The sequence below is a fragment of the Carassius carassius genome, chromosome 25 (assembly GCF_963082965.1).
Source record: "Carassius carassius chromosome 25, fCarCar2.1, whole genome shotgun sequence".
Classification (NCBI taxonomy): Eukaryota; Metazoa; Chordata; class Actinopteri; order Cypriniformes; family Cyprinidae; genus Carassius; species Carassius carassius.
In genome coordinates this window covers 31212727-31238163 of record NC_081779.1, presented here as the reverse complement: position 1 = coordinate 31238163, position 25437 = coordinate 31212727, and the positions used below count along the sequence as shown (strand labels likewise).

General features: G+C 38.0%; 2 protein-coding genes across 2 annotated transcripts in view; one reads left to right on the top strand and one right to left on the bottom strand.

Moving 5' to 3' along the window:
* Positions 1 to 4215, top strand: part of vps52 (VPS52 subunit of GARP complex) — a 53379-nt gene extending 49164 nt beyond the window's left edge. Inside the window, exons 19-20 of the mRNA XM_059510122.1 lie at positions 3865 to 3983; positions 4063 to 4215. Coding sequence (XP_059366105.1) covers positions 3865 to 3983; positions 4063 to 4209 — 266 coding nt within the window. The 3' untranslated portion in view covers positions 4210 to 4215. The remainder of the gene's footprint in view (positions 1 to 3864; positions 3984 to 4062) is intronic.
* Positions 4216 to 5379: 1164 nt separating this feature from the next.
* LOC132104559 (CMP-N-acetylneuraminate-beta-galactosamide-alpha-2,3-sialyltransferase 1-like) lies at positions 5380 to 25160 on the bottom strand. Its single transcript, XM_059510120.1, has 7 exons — positions 25096 to 25160; positions 22090 to 22373; positions 20739 to 20932; positions 20080 to 20259; positions 19222 to 19267; positions 6407 to 6526; positions 5380 to 5591 (listed from the first exon to the last, which is right to left on the bottom strand). The coding sequence occupies exons 2-7, from the start codon at positions 22327 to 22329 to the stop codon at positions 5427 to 5429; spliced, it is 945 nt and encodes a 314-aa protein (XP_059366103.1). The 5' UTR covers positions 22330 to 22373; positions 25096 to 25160; the 3' UTR covers positions 5380 to 5426.
* Positions 25161 to 25437: the final 277 nt, after the last annotated feature.

Here is a 25437-nt window from a genome sequence, read left to right as displayed (position 1 = left end):
CCTCTCAGTCACAAACCTGACTGAAAGACTCAGGGCCCTATCACCCAGCGCAAGTGTGTTTGCTAGTTTCCGTCCAGCGCCACGTAGTTTAATTAGCAAATGCATTTGCGCCCATATTTGCGCCCATAAGCGTGCTGGTCTAACAGAGAGGTGTGTTCAGGGGCATTGCATTTTTAAGGAGCTGAAAATAGACTGTGTCATAGACCAACTCAAACCTGGTCTAAAGTCTAAAGTCAATGGCGCAATATTTTTTTGTTATTTAATAGTGATGTGTCGTTCGTGAACGAATCGTTCTTTTTGAACGAATCTTTTAGGTGAACGAATCGTTCTCGTTCACACAATCCACTGACTCATATTTCTCGTTCAGTGAAGTTCCTCCCTACACAGCAGCGTGGCGCTATAAGCAGCGCATGCGCAGCTCAGTGAACCGAGTAACAACCATTTCATCCTGTCAAAGAATTACTCAACCTCGAGCCAATAGCCTTCGAGTATGAGATGTGACGGAGTATGTGATTTGTTGAATGTAGTGAACGAATACGCCCTTAATGAACTAGTTTCATATGAGTCTGAACTAGATCTGGAGATCTTATCGTTCGTGAATGAAATGACTGAACTGGTACCCATGTCGTTCGTGAATGAGTTGAATGAACGGATAACATCGTTCGTGAACGAAATGAATGAGAGTAAACTGGGTTAGTCTGCCATTTAGCATGTCAATCTCGCAAAATGCAAAGCGCAGTTATAGGTACTGTGCACATACGCTTGTTTTGATATTTAGCATACAGAACTCCACGTTTAATCCCCGATTTATGAATGTGAATATATAATATACAAACTGTCTGACCAAACTATTAAAATGCTAATTAGGCAAGAAAACCTTGTGCTTTGTTCATCTGAACAACTTAATAAGACTTTATTTATTGAATGCAATTATGCACACATTTTTATAAAGCTATATCAGTTTTTGTAACCAGTGACCAAACGTTCGTTGACTTAAGACATAACACATAATACACTCGCTTGCCACCTGCTGGCATATTTTGTGTAATACGAAGAAATGATCACTGAACGAATCAGTGAACGATTTTGAATGAATCATTTTGGTGAACGAACTGAAAATGAACGAATCTCTTCAAAGAATCATAATTTCCACCACTATTATTTAAAGAGCGCGTTGGTAGAAAATGTGCCTCGGGCAGATCCACAGTGCGTGTTGCCTTTGCTTATTACACACAGGGATGCACATCACACAAACATGCCAAATATTAAAAACAAAAGGATTACAGTGTAAAAGAATATTATTGTGTAGGCTACATAAATATAAAAATGTAATGATGGATAGTCATTGTGTGTATTTGAATTAGGCTATGTATTGGCAATTCAGCCTATTAATACTTATAATGATGAATGAAATTCTACTTCATCCCACGCCTTCTTCACCTCGGGAAGCTTTGGTGGATTCCTGCCTGTCCTGTAGATGATCTGCTCACGTGCTTTAACTTCGCGCACAAGCAGTTTGGTTTCTTCGCTTGAGAAGCGTTCAGTTTTTCCGCTAACAAATGCTGCCATGTAAATAGTGATCCGCATATTACTCTTAAAGGGAATGGGAGATGACACTCTGATTGGTTTATTGAATGTTACACCCATTACTCTTTAAGAGAAAAGGGACAACCCATTCCATAAATGCGCCACGGACCATTTTTCTGTCGTTAAAATAGCAAAAGTGGATTTGGACACGCCCTTTACACTTTGCATTTAGATCATTAAAATAGGGCCCTCATTATGCAGCTCATTATGCAGCTCATTATGCAGCTCATTATGCGGGTCTTTGTCTTCTCAGGTGTAAATCACTATGATATTCATAATGGATGACGCCTACTCGCATATGACTTTTACAAACAAAAAGTGTCTTAGAAAATTTAAATCAATATATTGTTTTCTGTGAGTGAGTAAACAAGATGATTTTCACATCATTTTGAAGCAAAAATTCTAGGCTGGATGCTCCAGGTTTGACAGTCTTGAGAAACAAATGTTCTGTATGTGTTTCATGACCTTCAAAATTTTAGTTTTTCACTAACCATGCATAAACGTTATTTTCTCAAAAACACAATCATGTACATACGTGCTATTTACATATTATTGTAGCCTAGTTTATACTGAATACACTGTTTTCAGACTTTAGCCATGTAAATGTATATGTTGAAAAAAGCACAAAAGTCAGGGCATGTCAAAATACTCCAGGCCCCAAAAACCCCCCTAGAGTTCATAGGGTTAACTGATGCCGCGTTTCCACCGAAATTACCCGGTAAATCTGCAAACAGCAGCATACTTGATAACTTCAGTCAGCTGACCGTGGCTACTGCAATCTTCCTCTCTGTATATTTACAATAAAACGAAATAGGATATCAAATACCACTGCCTCCTTTAGTTTTCAGCTGCAGAAATGTACTTAGTTCAGGGATATGTGTATATATACAGCCATTACAGTGAAACGGAATATTATATCAATTGCCTCTTTTTTATTTTCATTTTTAACATATAGATAAATCGAATACAGACCAAAGAAAACCTGTTAGATTTACCCAAAACGAATGATATGTTATGTTTAACCACTAAAGAGACATCAGAGCCAGCGGCACATATCAGAAGGTCTAGCCGAGGTTAGGATGCTCTCGGCGGATAGATGATCACTGAGCTCCCGCTGATCGCGTGGAGCTGACTGTCTCTGAGATCGGCCAAACACATCTTTAAATAGGTGCTGTCTTTATAAATAAACCACAGATTTGAGTTTTAAACAACTACATTCTCACCTGAAATACTTTTAAAATTACATTTCATGACACAATAACAGTAATATTTTGAAAATCAGTATTAAAGTTAACCTGAACCTGAACCTGAAAATGATCCGAATAAATGGTGGTTGAACTCAACCAATGCTGCGTGAACTCAACCAATCAGCATGTTTAACGCCCAAGCCCCGCCCCCCAAAGTTCCGGAGGTTTTTGAAAAAGTACCACCTCGCCAGCAGGGACTTTCTGAGGGGCATTTTAGTAAAGGGGAACTAAATTTAGTTCCTCATTCCTGTGGTGGAGTACCAGGCCAAATACACTAGTTCCTGGGTAAAGTTCCTGCGGTGGAAACGCAGCATTAGTGATGCATTTAAAACATAGAAATACACCTTTTATATATATATATTTATATATAAATAAATATGTTTGTATAAAATAAAAGCTATTATTAATATTCTGTTAGACATTATATTTTATTTTTACTATATTATAAATATTTCAGGGATTTATATCTGACAAATCCAGGTCTTTTTGACCCTTCAGATTGAGTTTTCTAGCCTTTTTCCTGTTCAAATATGTCTGTTTATTGTTGTCATCCTAATGGAGATTCTCGTTATTACAGTCACCATCACTGCTCAACACTCACTGTACGCTAGTCTTCAGGAAGACTTGTGTTCTTGTTGTTTTGAAAGAAATGTAAAACACTTTTCTGTAGCTGGGATGAATTCAGATGTTTAAAATGACAGTAAACACACTTATAAACTCACTGGTCCTCATGAAACACTTCATTAAGCAGCACAACTCTTTTCTTCATTAAGCAGCATTGGCCTCTAAAAATTCAGCTTTGATCACAAAATAATAAATAAATAAAAAAGCCTTTCTTTTTAATTGTAACAATATTTCCCAATGTTTTTGTTTAAATAAATGCAGAAGAGACTTCTTTTAAAAACTGAAAAGCCTCATACTGACCCAAACTTCTGGATCCTGTTCAGTGTTTCCCAGCAGAGGTCTGGTGTCTGTGTGCTGATCTAACGATCCGTCTGCGTGTGTGTGTGTGTGTGTGTGTGTGTGTCAGCTCGTATCACGCAGCTGGTGCGGGGTTTCTCCAGCACGTGGAAGCAGTCGGTGGAGGCCTTGAGTCAAGACGTCATGCGCTCCTTCACCAACTTTAAGAATGGAACCAGCATCATTCAGGTACAGCCTCGTGAAGTAATGAAGTAGCTCATACATGAGCTGTCAGACTGATGAGACGCTGTCTGCTTGTGTTCTCTAGGGAGCATTGACCCAACTCATCCAGTACTATCATGGTTTCCATAAGGTCCTCTCCCAGCCCACGTTTCGCAGTCTGGCAGTGCGCTCCGAGCTCATAAACATCCATCATCTGATGGTGGAAGTCAAGAAACACAAGCCAAACTTCTGAACTCTTCAGAAACCATTCTTCGGGAGAACCTGGATTCAGAAGTCATGATGCATTTCCCTGATAAGAAAAAACTAGCTAACTGAAGTAACTTAAAGGGTGTTTTTTTTATGGAAAACAAGACATTAAAAGTATGATATTTTTCAGATTAGAGCTTTCAGTCGATGGAAAGAAGTGTTGAATATTTTGAGCATTAATCTCATTGTGTGGTCAGTCTTTTGTTTGTAATGTGCTGATTATGGCTTCTTCTTTTCATAAGGTGCGTTTGTAATTTCTTCTTTAATATGATTTGATTGATTTCCATGTTTAATCTGTAAATTCAGTTGCAGCTTCTGTAAATGGTTTTGTGTATGAACTGGTGTTTTTGTGTTCCTCTCGTGTCTCTGAAAGGGCACTGATGTCATCATAGAGTCATAACAAAGAAAAGCATTCCATGTCTCAAAATAAAAGATATCAGATCTAAAGTCTCTTAAAATATTCCCATCATTTGATCAGTTCTTTAAACAGGCTTTACTAAAGAGGAACTTTTGCTGAGTCATTTATTTACAATGCTTGCTATGGCTGAATTCACGTCATTACATTTTTCAAGGCAGGAAGTCAATGAACTAAAAATAATATTTCAAATTCAAAGACAATTAAGTTAACAATTGCAAAATTAAATAGTTATAACAAGCTTAATTTTAAGGATAGATTCACATAGACGGGTACAAATGTTTATTTAGCTGCGGATCCTAAACATTTATTGCTCATTTCTTTATTTATTAATCCCTTCAGACTTCCAGATGTTTAAATCAAAGTGAGATCCCAGCTGGATAGCTTCATATCCTGTCATGTTATTTGCATATGTTCTCCTCCTGGCTTATGTAGAAACATATCTCAGAGTGATTATTTTATTTGAAGGCCATGTGGCCTAAAAGAGCCCTTGGTATCCGCTTGGACTCGCACAAGCTTCTTTCAGTCTACTCTACAAACATTTCTTAAATGTCTAATGAAAGTATACATCAACTCGTGACAGTTTTCATACTTTGGTTTTATGTAGTGAGCTCACACACACACACGAGCTTGTATCACTGCTAGACCAGTCTACATAGTAGATCACAACTATCTCTGGTACAGCGCTGCATGCCACATAACACAATTTAATTTAAATAACATTTCCAATCTGAAAATTATTTACAAAAACAAAATACAGTATGGACAGACTTCTGTTTCAAGCTTTGTCACCAGCCTTTGTACATGGTAATTCTGTGTTTCTGATGGAGTTTAGCGATGACTTTGCCCTCAAAGTCTCCATCATGAGGGCCTCCGTTAGAGTCGCTGCTGAAATCTTCAAAATAATGATGCCACGCTCCTTCTTTTGAAGGTCCAAACCCAAACACGCTGACCTGAGAGAGAGGAATCATTACATCTAACAGCCTTACAGTAATACGTATATCATTTGACATTAACTCATCTCTATTTGACACTCTAGCACTCTCTATTCTAATTCTATTCTTAAAAAGAACTTGCACTCTATTCATTTTCTTTTTAAATAAAACACTGGCTTCTCTCATTTTTTGCATTTAATTGTGTACTTTTTATTTAATGTACAATTAAAAAAGCAAAAAAAAAAAATCGAATCTTTTTCTATGATATCAGTTTTTAAACTGCTACGTGTACTGTGCTAAGCTAACTGAGACTTGTTATAGCACTTATATATCATTGCTCTTTTGCTGATTTTGATTGCTTCTGTTGTCCTCACGTGTAAGTCACTTTGCGTCTGCTAAATGACTGAATGTAAATGTAATACACATTCATTCATGTTTTGTTAATGAGGGAAGTCGTGGCCTAGTGGTTAGAGAGTTTGACTCCTAACCCTAGGGTTGTGGGTTTGAGTCTGGGGCCGGCAATACCACGACTGAGGAGCCCTTGAGCAAGACACTGAACCCCCAACTGCTCCCCGTGTGTGTGGGTTCACTGTGTGTGTGCACTTTGGATGGGTTAAATGCAGAGCACAAATTCTGACTATGGTATCATTTACCTTTGCATTTAAACCAAACCTCAGTAATGTTTACTCAGAGACAGAACAAAATACAAGCATGGCCCTTGATATTTCTAGATCTATAACCATGCTAGGGACTGATGCGTTTACATTTTGGAAATTAAATGACTTTCCTATATTCCATAAGATAGGAGGGAAGATTCACTCAGTACTTCTCACCTCATCACAGATGTGCAGGGCGAATATAAGAGAAATGAAGCCAGTGGAAGGATATCCTCCATGACTCTTCAGCCAGCTCTCATAGACATATTTCATAAATGCAGGATGGAGGATCATCACCTTAAAAGAGCAACAGAACAGTCATGTGGGGTAAATCTGTAAAAGTTTGCCATTTATATATTTACAGTTTTTCTCCATTGATTTGACACATTTCTCCAAACTTGGATCACTGCTCTCAAATCAGTTGTAAAAACAGATTCTGTTTTCATTCATTTTAAATCAATTACAAACGGCATCCATCATTTTCTCAAAACACTGTACACAGGATTCTCAAATGTTTTCACAATAGTTCATACAGCCAACTTAAACTTTAATGTATTAGAAAAAAAAGAAGAAAAAAAAATGACACTGTATTTCTTGGTTTTACACAATTGGCCCAAACACAGGAAATGCAGATTTCCAAGTTGTTTAAACATCAACAAATATAAAAACAGAAATTTTCAGTCTGCCTAATATATATTAGAGGAATAACGGTACATAACTCGGACGTCACGGTTCGGTACAGTTTCGCCACAGCAGCAGGAAAAAAATAAGCAATTTATTATTATTATTATTATTATTATTATAAATAATAATAATAATAATAATAAAAAAGGGGATAAAAATCTACCTTGGCTTATGCTCTAGTGAGCTCTTTTACATTAGGCCTACTATAAGGTTACAGTTAATAACAGAGCCCAGACTTAAACTGAAATTTATGTTTAATTTACATTTAATTTTTTTATGTGACAAGCAACACTCAAAAAAAAAAAAAAAAAAAAAATTTGTATGCAAACATGTAATTTGCACAAAATGCAGTTTTTAAATTAACTTCTAAATTCTAAAAATTCTGTTGAAATGTGTCATTTACACAGTGCCTCTCATAAGTCGTTTCACAACATTCATAATGTTTGCCTACAAAACTACCACTGGCTCTGCACCCATTTACCTAAATTTGTTACTTCAGACTTATGTGCCTCTAGAAGCTTGCGTTCTGCAAGTGAACGTCGCTTGATTGTGCCATCCCAAAGAAGCACAAAGTCACTTTTACAGACTTTTAAATTAAATGTTCCCTCCTGGTGGAATGACCTCCCCAACTCAATCCCAGCAGCTGAGTCCTTAGCCATCTTCAAGAATCGTCTTAAAACACATCTCTTCCAAAAAAAAAAAAAAAAAAATCTAACTAGCTTTCTAATCTTTTTGTATTCTGTCAGTTTTCATTTCATTTATTATACAATTACCAAAAGCAAAAAAAGATCTCTAACACTAGCTTGCTCTATTATTTTTTTATTCTATCTGTTTTCTTTATATTATATTATTTAAAAGCCCATGCTAGGTGTACTGTGTTAACCTAATTGAGACTTGTTATAGCACTTACAGGTCCTTCTCAAAAAATGTGCATATTGTGATAAAGTTCATTATTTTCCATAATGCATGGGATTATGTCGCTCTGTCGCTGTGTGTCACTGGCAGTGTGAACAGGGCTTCATTCACAGGACGTCTATTTGCGTCTTTGCATTGACTTAACATGTAAATCACTGGTAATTAACGCTTCATTCACTTCTGGTGTGAACGCACCATTAGCCTGCATTGTCATGCCCCAAGATGACGTCTCTGTACTCTCTGTCTGCCTAGATGCAATCGCAGAGGTTGTACATGAACTTCCTATCACCTGAAATATCTTGCTGGTCCAGTTATTTTAGTCTTTGTTTTCTAGTCTATGCTTCTGTAACATATTTCTTGTTCTTATCCCTGTGTTAGTACTTTATTTTTATTCTTAATAAATCCTACTGCAAGTGGATCCTCCACCTTGTGTTTCTTGTGTTCTTCAATGATTTTCTTCAATAAATAAATAAATAAATTCACCGCAGTCAATAAAACAAATTGACCATGTCTCTCAATTACAACTGGCCAGATAATTTAATCTACATCACAGCATATACAGGTCCTTCTCAAAAAATGTGCATATTGTGATAAAGTTCATTATTTTCCATAATGTAATGATAAAAATTAAACTTTCAAATATTTTAGATTCATTGCACACCAACTGAAATATTTCAGGTCTTTTATTGTTTTAATACTGATGATTTTGGCATACAGCTCATGAAAACCCAAAATGCCTGTCTCAAAAAATTAGCATATCATTAAAAGGTTCTCTAAACGAGCTATTAACCTAATCATCTGAATCAACTAATTAACTCTAAACACCTGCAAAAGATTCCTGAGGCTTTTAAAAACTCCCAGCCTGGTTCATTACTCAAAACCGCAATCATGGGTAAGACTGCAGACCTGACTGCTGTCCAGAAGGCCATCATTGACACCCTCAAGCAAGAGGGTAAGACACAGAAAGAAATTTCTGAACGAACAGGCTGTTCCCAGAGTGCTGTATCAAGGCACCTCAGTGGGAAGTCTGTGGGAAGGAAAAAGTGTGGCAAAAAACACTGCACAACGAGAAGAAGTGACCGGACCCTGAGGAAGATTGTGGAGAAGGACCAATTCCAGACCTTGGGGGACCTGTGGAAGCAGTGGACTGAGTCTGGAGTAGAAACATCCAGAGCCACCGTGCACAGGCGTGTGCAGGAAATGGGCTACAGGTGCCGCATTCCCCTGGTCAAGCCACTTTTGATCCAGAAACAGCGGCAGAAGCGCCTGACCTGGGCTACAGAGAAGCAGCACTGGACTTTTGGACAAATTTTGCATGTCATTCAGAAATCAAGGTGCCAGAGTCTGGAGGAAGACTGGGGAGAAGGAAATGCCAAAATACCTGAAGTTCAGTGTCAAGTACCCACAGTCAGTGATGGTCTGGGGTGCCATGTCAGCTGCTGGTGTTGGTCCACTGTGTTTTATCAAGGGCAGGGTCAATGCAGCTAGCTATCAGGAGATTTTGGAGCACTTTTGCTTCCATCTGCTGAAAAGCTTTATGGAGATGAAGATTTCGTTTTTCAGCACGACCTGGCACCTGCTCACAGTGCCAAAACCACTGGTAAATGGTTTACTGACCATGGTATTACTGTGCTCAATTGGCCTGCCAACTCTCCTGACCTGAACCCCATAGAGAATCTGTGGGATATTGTGAAGAGAAAGTTGAGAGACGCAAGACCCAACACTCTGGATGAGCTTAAGGCCGCTATCGAAGCATCCTGGGCCTCCATAACACCTCAGCAGTGCCACAGGCTGATTGCCTCCATGCCACGCCGCATTGAAGCAGTCATTTCTGCCAAAGGATTCCCGACCATGTATTGAGTGCATAACTGAACAATTATTTGAAGGTTGACTTTTTTTGTATTAAAAACACTTTTCTTTTATTGGTCGGATGAAATATGCTAATTTTTTGAGACAGACATTTTGGGTTTTCATGAGCTGTATGCCAAAATCATCAGTATTAAAACAATAAAAGACCTGAAATATTTCAGTTGGTGTGCAATGAATCTAAAATATATGAAAGTTTAATTTTTATCATTACATTATGGAAAATAATGAACTTTATCACAATATGCACATTTTTTGAGAAGGACCTGTATATGCTGTGATGTAGATTAAATTATCTGACCAGTTGTAATTGAGAGACATGGTCAATTTGTTTTGTTGACTGCGGTGAATTTATTTATTTATTTATTGAAGAAAATCATTGAAGAACACAAGAAACACAAGGTGGAGGATCCACTTGCAGTAGGATTTATTAAGAATAAAAATAAAGTACTAACACAGGGATAAGAACAAGAAATATGTTACAGAAGCATAGACTAGAAAACAAAGACTAAAATAACTGGACCAGCAAGATATTTCAGGTGATAGGAAGTTCATGTACAACCTCTGCGATTGCATCTAGGCAGACAGAGAGTACAGAGACGTCATCTTGGGGCATGACAATGCAGGCTAATGGTGCGTTCACACCAGAAGTGAATGAAGCGTTAATTACCAGTGATTTACATGTTAAGTCAATGCAAAGACGCAAATAGACGTCCTGTGAATGAAGCCCTGTTCACACTGCCAGTGACACACAGCGACAGAGCGACATAATCCCATGCATTTTCAATGGAGAGCTGGCGACTTCCGGTGACATGAGCGATAGTCACCGTTGGCGAAAGAATGTGGGCGTTTCAAGCGATGCGAGTCAAGCGACAAAAGTTGAGAATTCTTCAACTTTATTCAAATAAGCAGCAAATTTCGCAAGCAGCAAACCAATAGGAGTGAAGAAACTGTCAGCGGCGCTCACACGTCACCGTCTCGAGTCAGTGTTGCCAGATTGGAAATGTCCAAGTATCGTACCAGAAGTTCAAAATTATCATATTTGGAAGAAAATTATCATACACGAGTCAAAAGAGTTATTTATATATTCTAAACCAACTACATTTTGACACGACCTGCAAATTACCACAATAGATAACAAGGCGTATTGTTGGATGGAAGCAGTGAGACAAAATAATATCCCATTATTTCCAGTGACTGTCTGCATCGCGGCGCATATTAAAACATATTAAAATGATTTTTAACACTTGCTTTGTCGCGTCCAGTGAAGAAGGAATTTACTTGTTGCTGCGTGGTGCAGTTAACTCCACATCTGAGCCGCTGTCATCGGAATCCTGCGTGTTGCCAGATGTTGAAGGGGATCTTAGTATCATGGACCGCAACTAGTGCTCGTTGGCTTTAAAACAGGGCACTCTCCTGCATTCTTAACACACCCTCAGGTGCACACGAACGCATATAGGCTGTGTCCAAATTCAGGGTCTGCATCCTCCTTAGGATCCTTCCTACCCGGTTGAAGGAGGAGGGGTCCTCCGACGACCGCAAAACCTGGAAGTCGGTGTTTGTGAATTTGGACAGCCTACCCTTCTTTCAGTTCCCTCCCTTACCCGTTGCTCATATCCTGTCGCCTAGCAACCGTGACAGCGCTAAGCAAGAAGCGGGAAAATGGACAAACAAAGTTATTCTCATTTTAAATCTTTTTGAAGGAATAAAGCAATTAAATAAATCAAATACTTTCTTTGCTCGTTGTCGGAGAGTTTTTTTTATATCAGACTACAAGACAGTCATATCCAGGTAAGCCATTATAGCCTATTTTCATTTATGTTTTAAAACAAAATGCCTAACTAGACAACCACTGAAAAAAAATATTTTTTTGAAAAGCCAGTTTTTAAAAAACGTACTCCTCTCCCACTCCGCTACCGCTCGCTTCGTCCGCCATTACGCTCTGCCGAAAAGAATTATGGGATAGGTAGGACGGGAAAGGATCCACCACACCCATCCTTCCAATTCGGGGAAAAGGAGGACGTATTTGTGGGCCGCATTTGAAGGATCCTACGAATTTGGACAGCCTTCGTCGCGGCGCTGTGACGTAACATCCTTCAAATGAGTACTCCGAAGGATGCAGACCCTGAATTTGGACACAGCCTTAGTGTCTGTAATGAGCCGATTTCGTGTATGAGTAAAGAAGCCCTATGACTGCAACTACCATCATTTAAATTTCCATAAAATTCTGAAATTATCGTACATTATGGGATTTTTTTGTACAAATACGATAATTATCGTACGTCTGGCAACACTGTCTCGAGTGCACGCAAGACAGGACAGATTTCCTGAGCGATTTCACTCTTTTATATGATTTGACTGTAACCACATACATGGATATAAAAATGATGCGTAGAAAAGAAACTGTTGGCTGTCTAAATTAGTTAGAATCATACACTGATGGTTCAAGTTGTTACTTATATGGTGCAGTGAGCAGTTTAGCTTAATGATTTAATAAACGAGCACTACTGTAGTTTATATAACAACACTCTCCAACAGCAGAATGGCACTTCTTTGTCTTCATTGCTAGTCATATTAGAATGATATCTCAGTTTTACCGGAAATATATATTTGTGATTGCATATTCTAAAGATCTGTCAAGACGTCCAGTCTACCAATAACATTAGAGCAAGCAGTAGAAACGCCCATAAGCGTCTTCACAGCATGAGTCTAGCGACACACATCGAAAAAGCTGGCGGTGTGAACAGGGTTTGAGGCAGTGCGATAGACGTGATTTGCGTGGAAGACGCGACGTGAATTGAGCGTTTCTGGCGCTTTGACACGTGAAACGTTTATTCGTGTAAATCGCTCGAGTTGAAAAATCTGAACTTGGCGAATTTTCGTGCTGCATTCACCAATCAGGAGCTTGCTCTAGTAGTGACATGATTACGATGTAACGAGCGGAGGGAAAATCTGAAACAAGAATGGAGATCAAAGTAATCGTCGCTGTCTGTGGATACCCGGAGCTGTATGATACTTATTCATTCTTTTACAGAAACAGGAATAAAAAGGATATTGCTTGGAAGAGATAGATTAATTGAATAAAGACCAAAGATTACCTGTTAGATTTACACAAAACAAATTATATTTTATGTTTAACCACTAAAGAGACATCAGAGCCAGCTGCAAATTTCAGAAAGACTAGCCAAATCGAGATTGCTTTCGTTGGTAACGTGAGCACTGAGCTCCCGATGATCGCTTGGAGCTGATCGTCTCCGAAATCAGCGAAACACATTTTTAAATCGGCGCTGTCTTTATAAATAAACTGCATATTTGAGTTTAAAACAACTACATTCTCGCCTGAAATACTTTTAAAACATCTGCCAACATTTTATGACACAATAACAGTAATATTTTGAAAATTATCAGAATAAATGGTGGAAATCACAATGTTAGAAGACATGAACAAAGAGTAAGGGGTCTACAGGGTAGACGTGGAGGGAGGAGAGGGGAAGGCTACAGACGGGTTTCAAATGAAATCAGAGCCACCCTATTAACCATGTTATAAATCATGGTCTCTCCTTGGGAGAAGCTGGCCAGAGTGCTCAGCCAAACTTAAACCGAGCCACAGTGGCTTCAAGTATCTGCACATTTCAGAGAGAACAGCAGTAAGTAACTACACCATTCTGGTTCTATGAGTATATTCTAGAGCCTTGTTTATTTATAGTTCTAATTCTCTAGTGTAAATGTTCCTTACTGTTCAAATTAGTTTTTTAGAATTTTTGGGTAGATAAACAAGACTAAATGAACAAGAACATGTCATTTTTGACATCGTGGTCCAGAACAACACCTTTCTCCTCAAAGAAACTCAGCAAAGAATCATAAAAGACAATCAATTTATTTCATAATATTCAAAACAGGACAGGCTGGATGCTCACAGATGACTTCAGTAGTAGAAACAGGGCAGTCAGGGAGCTCACAGGCTGGCGCCTACATAGCACTGAGCTCTGGGGCTTGAGTGGACTTTGGTGCAGGTTCATGGACTGATTCATGGACTGGAACAGGCTCTGGAGCAGACTCACTGCATCTGAAGGAAAATCGTTTTGATCTGTAAGGATATTTGCAGTTGGGATGGCGTCGAGAGGCGGGTTGATTAGAAAGTCATCAAGAGGGTGAATGAGGTGGGGAATTGTGCAATTGTTCCACAAATTGAACAGACTGCTTCTGATAACGTATAAAAAATCTTGTGGCTGCTTTGCATACCAAAGTTAAGTGTACAGCGAAAACAGAATTTCCTGTGTCAGCATACCCCGAATGAGTGTTGGATGGATAGGCATCGCTTTAAAAAGTTGAGGTAGTGTCAACTTTAGCCAGCCAAATGCCATGATCCACAATTTTATCATATTGATCACATGATCAATGTCCTGCTATTTAAGAGAAAATTCATCAAGAGGAACCAAAGTGTTTATGGGGGGCTGACAGATCGATTATAAGGCGTTTCTTACAAGAGAATTTCCCTAGTGGCCACTCAGATGGGCCAATATGAAAACTGAGAAGTCGGGAGCATCGAAAAGGCCGATCCTCATTTAAATGCAGTTTTGTGGCTCTCCCTTTACTGTTGAGGAGGTCACTACTCCAAGGTGTCCAGCTCCTTTCCGTTCAAGTCCGTATTGAGTCAAGTCAGGTCCCCGTTGATCAGGTCACTGTTTATTTACCAGAGTCAAGTCCGGTCCCGGTTGATCAGGTCCTAGTTGTTAGAATGTACCTGTAATTGTTAATAATGTAGGTACACTGTCCTTCTATTAAATACAGTAAAATGCTGGTGAAGATTAATACAGAAAATTTTATTAGTCTGTATTCTATGCTATTTTTTGTCATGGTTACACAATGGCATAAATTCCAATGATGTTTCTGTCATTTAACATTTAGCAACAAACAACCTGCATTTCAGTGGCTCTAACTAAAAATTTGACCGCAACACTGGCAGCCTGTGCTCTAGTGGAGGCAGCCTCGAGCTAACGTCTGCCACAGGAGCTGGAGGGCTGGCAGCATATGGCACATGACCATGAAGAGCTACGGTACAAGGTTGAGCCAAAGCAGGAAAGCAGGAAATGAGTAAGACCTTGCTGCGGTGGGGTGTGGCCCAGACTCGTTGAAAGCCTGCCGCTGCGACTTAATGCTTGAGGAAATCCTGGTCTTGTGTGGGACGATGGGGGTGTCAAGTGAGGCAGTTCGGGGCCTTGCGATCTTAAATACTGTCATATTTTTCCAATCGGAAAGAATTGTTGGCATGGTCGAATGATAGGAGGATGTCAAGAAGAAGTTAGAAGTCTCACCAGTGGAGGTGGTGAGTGTGTGGCTGATTGAGTGGAGCAGCAGCCGCAATGAAACCTGGGGCTCAGACATAGAAGGATTGATCCTGAGGCTGGCAGATTGTGGTGGAGGATCCAAAAAAATCATGAGTATAAGTCTTGTCGTTGGACCGGAAAGTGTGCCAGATGAAGCCTTAATTCGAGGTTTGTGTTGTTCACATAGAAATAACATGACCAATGACAAATGAACACGTTCTGTCCAATCACTTGCATGATTCACTATGTATGTCAGAATGTTCAAACCAGATCTTAATTTATGAGTAAGATTTCATTCAGATTTATTCAACTACAGTCATATAAGCAGTGGTGTAGTGGAGGGTATATGCAGGTATACTGTATGTCATATGCCCACTTCTTTACCACTTCTCTCTGATGCGCATCATTCATTAGTGTCCTGTATTAGCGAAAATCTTGAAAGATAAGCAAAATATTTAATCCATATAATCCAAATATTTCCTAAAAACACCCAGTAAATCAGTGATGCGGTCAGGACTGAGGATCCAGTGTTTCCCTTGAAACAGTTTAGCAACCACCCCACCCCACGATAATCTGATAATGCCAAAGAGGTCATAATGAATCCACAGAACAACGAACAGTAACGCAGACACAAGGAGGAACGCTTGAGCAGAGAAGACACATGCATGAAGCACGGAGGACCTCAAACAACGATCTGACAAACAAGAGACGAAAGACAGGGCGTTAAGTAGGTCGTTGGAATGGGCTGCAGCTGCCGCTTATCATGATGATCAGCGGTAACGGCCACATGAAACAATCAACATGACGTAACCTGAGACGAGCAGGAAACAGTGCATTCATGAACCGTAACAGTTACATTGTTTATTTATGCTTCACAGGTGTGTAGTCTGTAGCAGTGTAAACTCCCATGGGATCATCAAGGAGCAAGGTGTATCTCTCTCAAGAGAATGGATGAAATTTAAAATTCAAGCGTCTGTCCAGGGAAGTAGTGCGACAAGTCTGTCAGCCTTGAGAAATAAGGTGAGGAAATATGCTTTGTCTAAGGCACACACTCAAGCTGTGAAGATGTCACAACAACAGAAAGAAGCAGTCATTGAGAATGCAGCGGCGGCTATGACTGAGTCCTACATGAAAGAAACAGAAGCTATGTTTCGAACAGCCTACCATTTGGCCCCAAAAACAGACCCTTTTCTGACCATGAGAGCCACATTGAGCTTCAAGAATTAAATGGTATAAAAATGGGCTCAATACTGCCAATGAGATGCAGAGCAAAATCATTAATAGCATCATGGCGTCATCGAGTAAGTTAGCTATCATAATTGACGAGGCCTATTCTTTAAGTCACAAAGCTGTCATGACAGTTTAATTAAAGCATCAGTTCAAGAAGAAAGCCCTGAATTAATATTCCTTGAGCTTGCTGAACTGGAAAATCAGAGAGCAGATAGCATAGTAGAGGGTTTACTCACTTGTTTAATGAATGCTGGCTTTATAGAAGAATGGCTTCTTGAAAATGGGTAGCATTTGTGACTGATGGCACCAGCATCATGCTAGGAAAAAAGTCAGGCGTAGCAACCAGGTTGACCTTGAGATTCCTAAAGCTTTTTGTATGACACTGTATGAACCATAGACTTGAACTATCTGTGTCAGATGCAGTTGATGTGGTGAACTCTGCAAATCACTTTAAAGTATTTATGCACAAGCTACATTCTCTATAGTATGTCAAACAAAAATGAGCGTGAACTCAAAGAGGCAGCTGAAGTAGGCTCTCACTTCTTCACATTGGCAGAGTCTTGAATTGTACGCTGGGTGGCCAGTAACTTTCTGACTGTTCATGCTGTTTTACCATCACTGGGAGCTCTTGTGCTGCACTTTAAGAATGCTTGTTCTGATGAGAGGATGTCCAACAAAGAGAAGCAAATCAACAGAGGTTTATTGGACTGTGTTCAAAGTCCTGAATTTCTTTGTAAACTATGATACACCCCATGAACTTAAGTGTGCTGCCACAAGAGCTTTAGACTCGTTCTGTATCTCTCCTCAGAGCAGAGCATCTGCTGAAGTGCACAATCAGAGTGATACATTCATTTAGAGAGAGTTCAGGTGAGAAATATGGTGATCTATAGCTTTGAAAAGAAATACAGAGCTCAAGCCTATCAGTTCATGACAGTTCTTACAAAGCCTTGTGAACAATCTTGATCAAAGCTTGTCTTTCAAAGATGAAACTATCAAGGAACTAAGTATCCTTCATCAGAGTAAATGGCCATTCAAACCCCAGCATCCGCCATGATGAAGAACAAGTCAAGCGGCTGTGCAAGCAATTTAATTTGTGCACAGACCAAGCACTGAATGGGATGCGTGACCTACTACAAGAGCCCAGCAGTGTGCCAAATGGCCTAAATCCACTTATTTACTGTATGAAAACATTCCCTGTCAGCACAGCAGAGTGTGAGAGAAACTTTAGCCTTATGAACAACGTAAGCACAGACAAAGTGAAAGTGACGTGACATTCAGCCAAGTATGGTGACCCATACTCAGAATTTGTGCTCTGCATTTAACCCATCCGAAGTACACACACACACACACACTGTGAGCAGTGAACACACACACACACACACCCGGAGCAGTGGGCATCATTTATGCTGCGGCGCCCGGGGAGCAGTTGGGGGTTCGATGCCTTGCTCAAGGGCACCTAAGTCGTGGTATTGAAGGTGGAGAGAGAACTGTACATGCACTCCCCCCACCCACAATTCCTGCCGGCCCGGGACTCGAACTCACAACCTTTCGATTGGGAGTCCGACTCTCTAACCATTAGGCCACGACTTCCCGAAAGCAACATATCAAAACATATCAAACTTGATGATAAACATATATTAATCAATATACTGTAGTACATGGGTAAAACCTACACTGACAGTAAATCTTGTTCAGATACAGTTATTTCATAGTATTTCAACTACCTGAAGTTAAGTACCTTGGACCAAAAATATGAACTCTTATTAAGAAACCATGCATTGGGTATAAGAGTATATATCACTGTGGTTTTCATGAATATGTTGTAAAATGTATATATTTTTGTTCATTATATTTAACAAAATGTTTTTTTAGCACATTTTTTTAAATATATTGTTGAATTCTTTGAATGGTGATGATGTTTAAAACCAAATATTGTTATAGTTTTTTTTTTTTTACATATTGTTTTAAAAAATATTGTTGAATTCTCTGAATGATGAAGATATTTTAATGTTTGTTAAAAATAAACTAATTTCTAGCTGAAACACCATGTTTGCCTTATCTTGAATATATCTTATATTCATGCATTAGTCCTGTGTAGGAACAGTATATTTGCAAAAAAGCCCCGGCAAATAATCTACTACTACTTACAAGGTGAGAAAATAGTGTTGATGGACGTAGGAATAAGGAATAGTTTAGTCAAAATTCGTCATTACTATTTGTAGTTGTCTCTTCCTATAGTCTGTAGGTCAGTATTGATTGCAAAATCTGCACCTCTTCTGTGGCTAATATTAATTTCATAATGATCCTCACTCTGTGAAGTCAGGCAGCAGAAGTTAAGTGCCAGTGTGGACATACTACTCATTTTGGGTTTTTTATAGCAATGTTTATAACACATGGTGTTCATTCTCTGCTGGACCGCTATAATAGAATTGTGGGCATAATTTAAGAGTATACCAACATCTCCAGGGATCACTACACCACTGCATACAAGTAATGTGAAGAATACAAATTATTTTAGGAAAATTAATATTAATACTCATATTGACATTAAATGCCACAGTTTAATGTACAAATGGATTTATAAAATTCCACACACACAGTTATGCTTTTATTTGTGCATGTAACACAAACTATCTATGGAATGTAGGTTGGCTGCTTGTCCAACAAAGCTCCTTTTACTCACAACCAGATTTTATTATGATGACCAGAATTTAATAAGAGCATAAATGAAGAACTAATACAGGAACTGGAACCAGAAACCCGGGACATTAGCATACACCAGGAAACAAAGACCGACACTTGAACAGGGCAAACACAGGGGTATAAAAACAAGAGTTAACAAGGGGTGGAGCCAATATATCACTATGACAACAAACAAGGCATAAGAGGAAACAGGAACTAAACACAGGAAGTGAAGACATAAACACTGGGGGCAGAAAATCATGGATGCAGAATGTCAGTTATGCCTACCTTATTCCTGTCTGCTTTAATTGATGGTTTCACATGCATGTACGTCCTGAGAATAAATGTAAAGAAAAAAAAAGTTTAATTAGATCCAACATAAAATAAGAAATATATATATATTATAGATGCAAACAATGTTTGATGACATACAAAGTTTGGTTTAAATACATTAAAGCGTTTCAGAGATAGGGCTACCTTTGAAGTGCTCTTCATTGAAATTGTTTGCAAGATATTTGAGAATGGTTTGACTAATCAACCTAAAGTCCATGAGTTTTTGCTGTTAAGATTTGAAGTTGATCTGCTTAAATTTTTGCAAAGATCAGAGCAACACTCTAGAAGACTGAAAAGGTAGGTTTCTCATATAGTATTTTGGAGCTTGACAGCACCAGTTCTTTTTTTTTTTTTTCATAGTATATAAAAGAGCGGCCAGAATATTCTTTCAAAAATCACAGCCTTCACAAATAAATAAATAAAAAGTTGTGTGTGTTGAATGATATGGGTTTTAAGGAAAAAAATATATATAGAATTTTCATTTTTGGTTGAACTATTCCTTTAAGCTCACCAAAACATTAGATTACAACAAGGGTTTTCAAACCATTCCAGTGTTCACTTTCACAAGTTATAAGCTGGTATTCCTTTCCAAACATGACCATTGTTGTCAATGTCAATGTTATTAATATTGCACTATTAAGCTCAACCATGGGTTGACCAATCTACTGCACAATAAAAACATTTCAACAGACAGTACAAAATAATTACTAAAAGAAACAGTACAGTAGAAAGTTCTCAACAATCAATAGCCAACAACATCCAGCAACAGAAGCTGTTAATGTAAAGCTGAGAAACACGAGGAACAGGTCTCACAGATCAATGTGTCTGGTGGTGAAGATGCTGACGAGCCACTGCAGATCCAGAATCTTAAAGGGTAACAGAATGAGGTGAGTCGTCTCGTCCATGTCCACAGCGCTCTCGGGGTAGATGACACGGTGAGTGGTCTTAGAGCCCACGTCCTGCTCAAAACCTTCTGTTGGGCCCTCATTCATCCTGAGATAACAGCACACAGGTAACACAGATGAACAAAGTTTGGATAAATGATATTTTAATACATTTACATTATATTTATTCATTTAGCAGACGCTTTTATCCAAAGCGACTTACAAATGAGGACAATGGAAGGAATCAAAATCAACAAAAGAGCAATCATATATAAATGCTATAACAAGTCTCAGTTAGCTTAATGCAAGTTTTTTTTAAATAATATAATAAAAAACTGAATAGAAAAAGAATAGAGCAAGCTAGTGTAAGAGGCCTCTTTTGCTTTTGTTGATTGTATAATAAATAAAAAGAAAACAGATAGATAAAATACAAAAGGTTTGTTCTTTTTTTTTTTTTTTTTTTGGCTGTTGTTTTATTTTAAGAAAATAAGCAGTGTTTATGTTAGCATATGCAAATGTCAAATCTATCCCACAGTGTTATCCAAATTAGCATTGCCTGTTTTCTGTGACAGTGGACTCATGTAGTACCTTATAACGAAGTCTTGTGAATCTATGAGCGCCCCATAATGGGATCCGTTGAGGTTGCCCGAGTTGCCCACTACAGCACAGGTCCTGCAGCGGCTGGGACTGCTGTCGGAGTAGTGCTCTTTATCTGGGAAGAGGGACAACAACACCTCCACCACTTTGTTGTAGTTGGCTACAGTTGATTCGTTTTGTAGACCCTGTTAAACATTTTAAAACAATGTGACAAAATTGGGAGTTAAACGTAAAATTGATTATTGTTGTGCTGTAATACATTTCACAAAATCTGCATAAAAAGGAGACTCATATGTCATATATATATATATATATATATATATATATATATATATATATACAGTGATGTAACATTACATATTCCATAGCAACAAACAGAGCAAGCAAAGTTTTATTTAAAAATTGTTTTTATGAAAGACCAAGACCAAAAGCTAAATCTTGAAATCCCAAGCACTTGCCATACTCACAATCAGGTAGCACATATCAAATCAGCAATACAATCATGACAACGTCAATGTTGTTTCCTTTATATTTCATGATAAAAACAGTGTATGAGCATGTGCAATCCGAGCACGTCCATCAGGACACAGTGTTTCTGTGTAACCAGAGCTTCTAAGAGCAGCTGGACTGAGATGATGTCTTCACTAACAGGCCATTGACTCTTGTATTTAGAAGGTGGTTTTGTTCTGCCATATTCTGTGCTGTCATGTATGTTGGAAAGGCAGTGTGCTGATAACTGTGTGACGTCAGACACCTTCAGTTTCCTGGTGAGCCGAGAGCTCAGAGTATCAAGTGGTGTTTCCAGCATTTAGACTGAAGCTGGATACATTTCCAACAAGTGACAAACACATTTAGATTCATGAAGCTTTTTCATCTCCTCTTGAACAGGGAAACTAATAAATGAAAGTTTTTAAGAGTACTGAATCGTGAAACTTCTCTTTAAATGGGCTTTTTGCCCTAATATTATACAGGATAATCAAAGGGCAATAGGAAAGTAGTGGGCCAGACTTGACCCTGCATGCCATTGAGAACACAAAAACTCTTACGCAATATTTGATCTATTACTATACTAACAGAATTGCATTATCATTTTGTGACATATGATATCACAAGAACATTGACTTGCCTGATTCCTGCCAATTGTATGCAAAAAAGAACACTTCCTGTAGTTTAGATGCTAGCAATACCTAGGTCATGGGTTCAGTTTTGAGTGAACACACATATTTGAAAAATATGTACCTCAAATGCACTCTATGAATGTGTCAATGTAATTGTAAACGATTAATAAACAGCACAGCTACTGTTCCACACAGTTCCACAGACTGAAGAGCCTTGTGCTTACCCTCCACCACCAATAGGTGTGCCAATCCAGTGGGCTGTTCTTGGTGTTAAGTGTCACGTTGGCAGAGGGTTTATATCGTTGAGAAAACCACAAAAGATCCTCCGAATCCATTGCACAGTTACAGACACATGAATCTGTGAGAAAACTCCTGGTAGATGTTTGGCAGAAGAGAACTAAACAGATAGTGCTGGCGACGCTGACAAACCCAGCGACTTGGTGAAGAGTTCTTTTGTTAATCATCTTTATGTGTGCTGTTTGAATGAAATGTTTTAAATGGTTTCTTTCTGAAAGCAGAGGAAGAAAGAGTAAAACTTATTAGACCGATGTGTTCATACTCTCTCTGCACTCATTGTCAACATGAACTATTACACATTTTCATCTTAAACTACACATATTTGCATATAGCCAAATGTGTTGCTGTATTCTATTATTAACAAAGTATTAGTATAATTGTTCATATCAGTGTAATTATTAACCTAAAAAAAAAAAAAGCCCTTAGGACCTGATGAGACAGAACAGACTTTTTCAAAGACTACAGATTACCCAAGACCTGACACTCGTATAGTTTTGAATGGGGAAAAAGGCAACGCTTAATATGGCCGCTCTATCGAAGGAAGCCTTGCCTTCTGAGTAAAGGAGCTGATTGCTATCCGGTGAAGTCATTGCAGCTGCCATCAGAAGACCCTTTTGCAATAGAGTTGTGGAACTATGATGTCAATTTGTAGGCAAAAACCCAGAAGTGAGTTAGTATTTCAGTATTTCCGGTTGCATCGTCCCAGAGTCAAAGGGTTTTTTGAATGGGACTTTGGTTAAATCCTTAAAATATGGCCCGTGGTTCACACAGGCTCAAGATTCTACGACATAAAACATAAAACACACCAGTTACACCTCACTCCTGATTTTTTTAAATTGTTATGTTTCTTAAAAAAGATGTTGTTAAGAAGCTGCTACAGGCACTGCCTGAGACATTAAATGTCATCACGCCGAACAGTTTATCAATTTACAGTATCTTCCAGTTGTAGTATAATTTGTAATACAATTAATTGTAGAATAACCAATTAATAGTTTCCCGGATTTTATATTGTTGGTCGACTATGTATTTATTATTGTTTTGCCCAGAAATGTAACACAAGTCTTCAGAGGGAAGATGCTCGTTTTATCGCTTTCCTACTGAAAGCTTTTAGTGTTCGTAATGTAAACTGTTAGGATGATTCCATGTAAACGCTACATTCAGCAGCTTAGTCACAGTGAAAGTCACACTTTAACAATGCATAGTGCTTAAAGCCATGTTAGATGTCAATGTTTACGGCCACATGAAGCTGTTAGAAAGCATATGAGGATTTCCTACAAGCAAGGATAAAACAACATTTTGTGTAACTTATCCACCCTAACAAAGCTGAGATGTGGTACTTTATTCACTAAAAAAAGTGAATAGTACACGGAGACACGTTTTTAATTAAAATATTCATATTAATCAAGGATTTCTTGACCTTTAATGCACCTTATTTCGAAAATACATGCTTTCACATGTCCTTTAGTTAGGACTATTTCATTTATTCATGTCTCATTTCAGTTTCAGTTTGGCTCTAGTTTTGTATTTATTCCAGTTAATAAGAAAAGGTTTGTGTAGCGTGGATTTAACTTCATATACAGAGTAAATCCTTCTCACTGAACATGTTAAAGTAAGTTTGATAAAGTTTTGGTGAAGCGTGGAGCTGGGGACGCTGAAGGCGAGCGACCCTAGTTTGATTATAGCCTGAGCTTAGCTTTTAAGTTCTGGAGCTTTTATTTAGGCTTCACAATTCTCCAAAGTTATTTTTCTTTGTGAAGATTATCTTGATGGCCAAAATGTGTCAGTTTCATGAACTATGGCTGAACACAGAGCTTTTTTGCGATAACCCAAAAGCCTTTGTAAAAGTGTGACGCTAACCGCCGATCCGCCTACGGCGTGACGTCATATTTCCCCCATAGAAACAGTCAGCATTCAGAGACAAGCAAATATGCTTTTTCTGATGCTATTTGAGCAGAAGAAACAACATTAATGCGACAGTTCTCAGATTTAATTGGTGATTTTAAATATAAAATTTAATAAGTCTACAGTTTTTAATTATTTAAATTATTTAAATATTAAAAATTAAAAACATTTTCTGTCAGATCAGAGCTTTGGACGACATTATTGGCTGATCTATGAGGGTGTAGTCCAGCTTAACCACTTAAGATATCTATTACTTTCATTTAACATGTAAAGTTCACTCTGACATGCACTACTGGTCAAAAGTTTGGGAACAGAACGATTTTTTTTTAAAGGAGTTTCTTATGCTCTTCAAGGCAGCATTTATTTGATATAAAATACAGGGTAAAAAATAATAATATATAATAAATTATTATAAATAATACTGTGAAATCTTATTATGATGTAAAATAACTCTTTTCTATTTTAATATACATTAAATTTTAATTTATTCCTCTGATGTGCAGCTGTATTTTCAGCATCATTACTCCAGTAATTCCGTGCCACATGATCTTCAGAAATTATTCTAATATGCAGATTTTTTTATCAGTTCTGGAAACTGTTGTTCTGCTTTATTTTCTTTCTTTTTTTGGAACCTGAAACTTTTTTCAGGATTCTTTGATAAATAAAAAGTTAAAAAGAAGAACATTCATTACAAAAAGAAATATTTTCTAACATTATACACTACTGTTCAAAAGTTTGAGGTCAGTATACTTCATTTCTTTTTTTTTTTTAACGTTTATTCAGCAACGATATGCTAAATTGTTAAGAACTGATAGCAAGGATTTCTAAGATTTTGCAAGATTACTGTTGTTTTTTTTTCTGAATTTTTGAAAAAAAAAAAAACTGCAGCCTTGATAAGCAGAATAGGCTTCTTTAAAAAAAACATTTTAAGTCTTACTGATCCAAAACTTTTGACCGGTAGTGTATATCTGAAGAGAAACAGAACTACAAACAGGCTGGTAAAACTGAAACAAGGTCCAGAGATACGTTACCTGTGAGAAGAATCTGTCAACAAGTGATTTGTTCTTCCGTGTGTTAACCAACTTCCATTTGAAAATATAAATATGTAAGCAGCACATCTTCACTATAATCTCTAGCAGGCACGTTTGACCAGTTTAACTTGATTCCACACACACACCCTCTTGTAACGTGTTACGTTTTATATATTATGGCAAAAGGAAAAAAGGCACTATTTTATTTTTTAATTGCTGACTCTTGAGTACTGGGATAAAACAATTTACATGACTGAACTACAGAATTATTTAAGCTTAACCTGTTTAATTTGTTCTGTGGTTTTCTTTCTCACAAGACTTGCCTGTAAATCAATGTGTCAA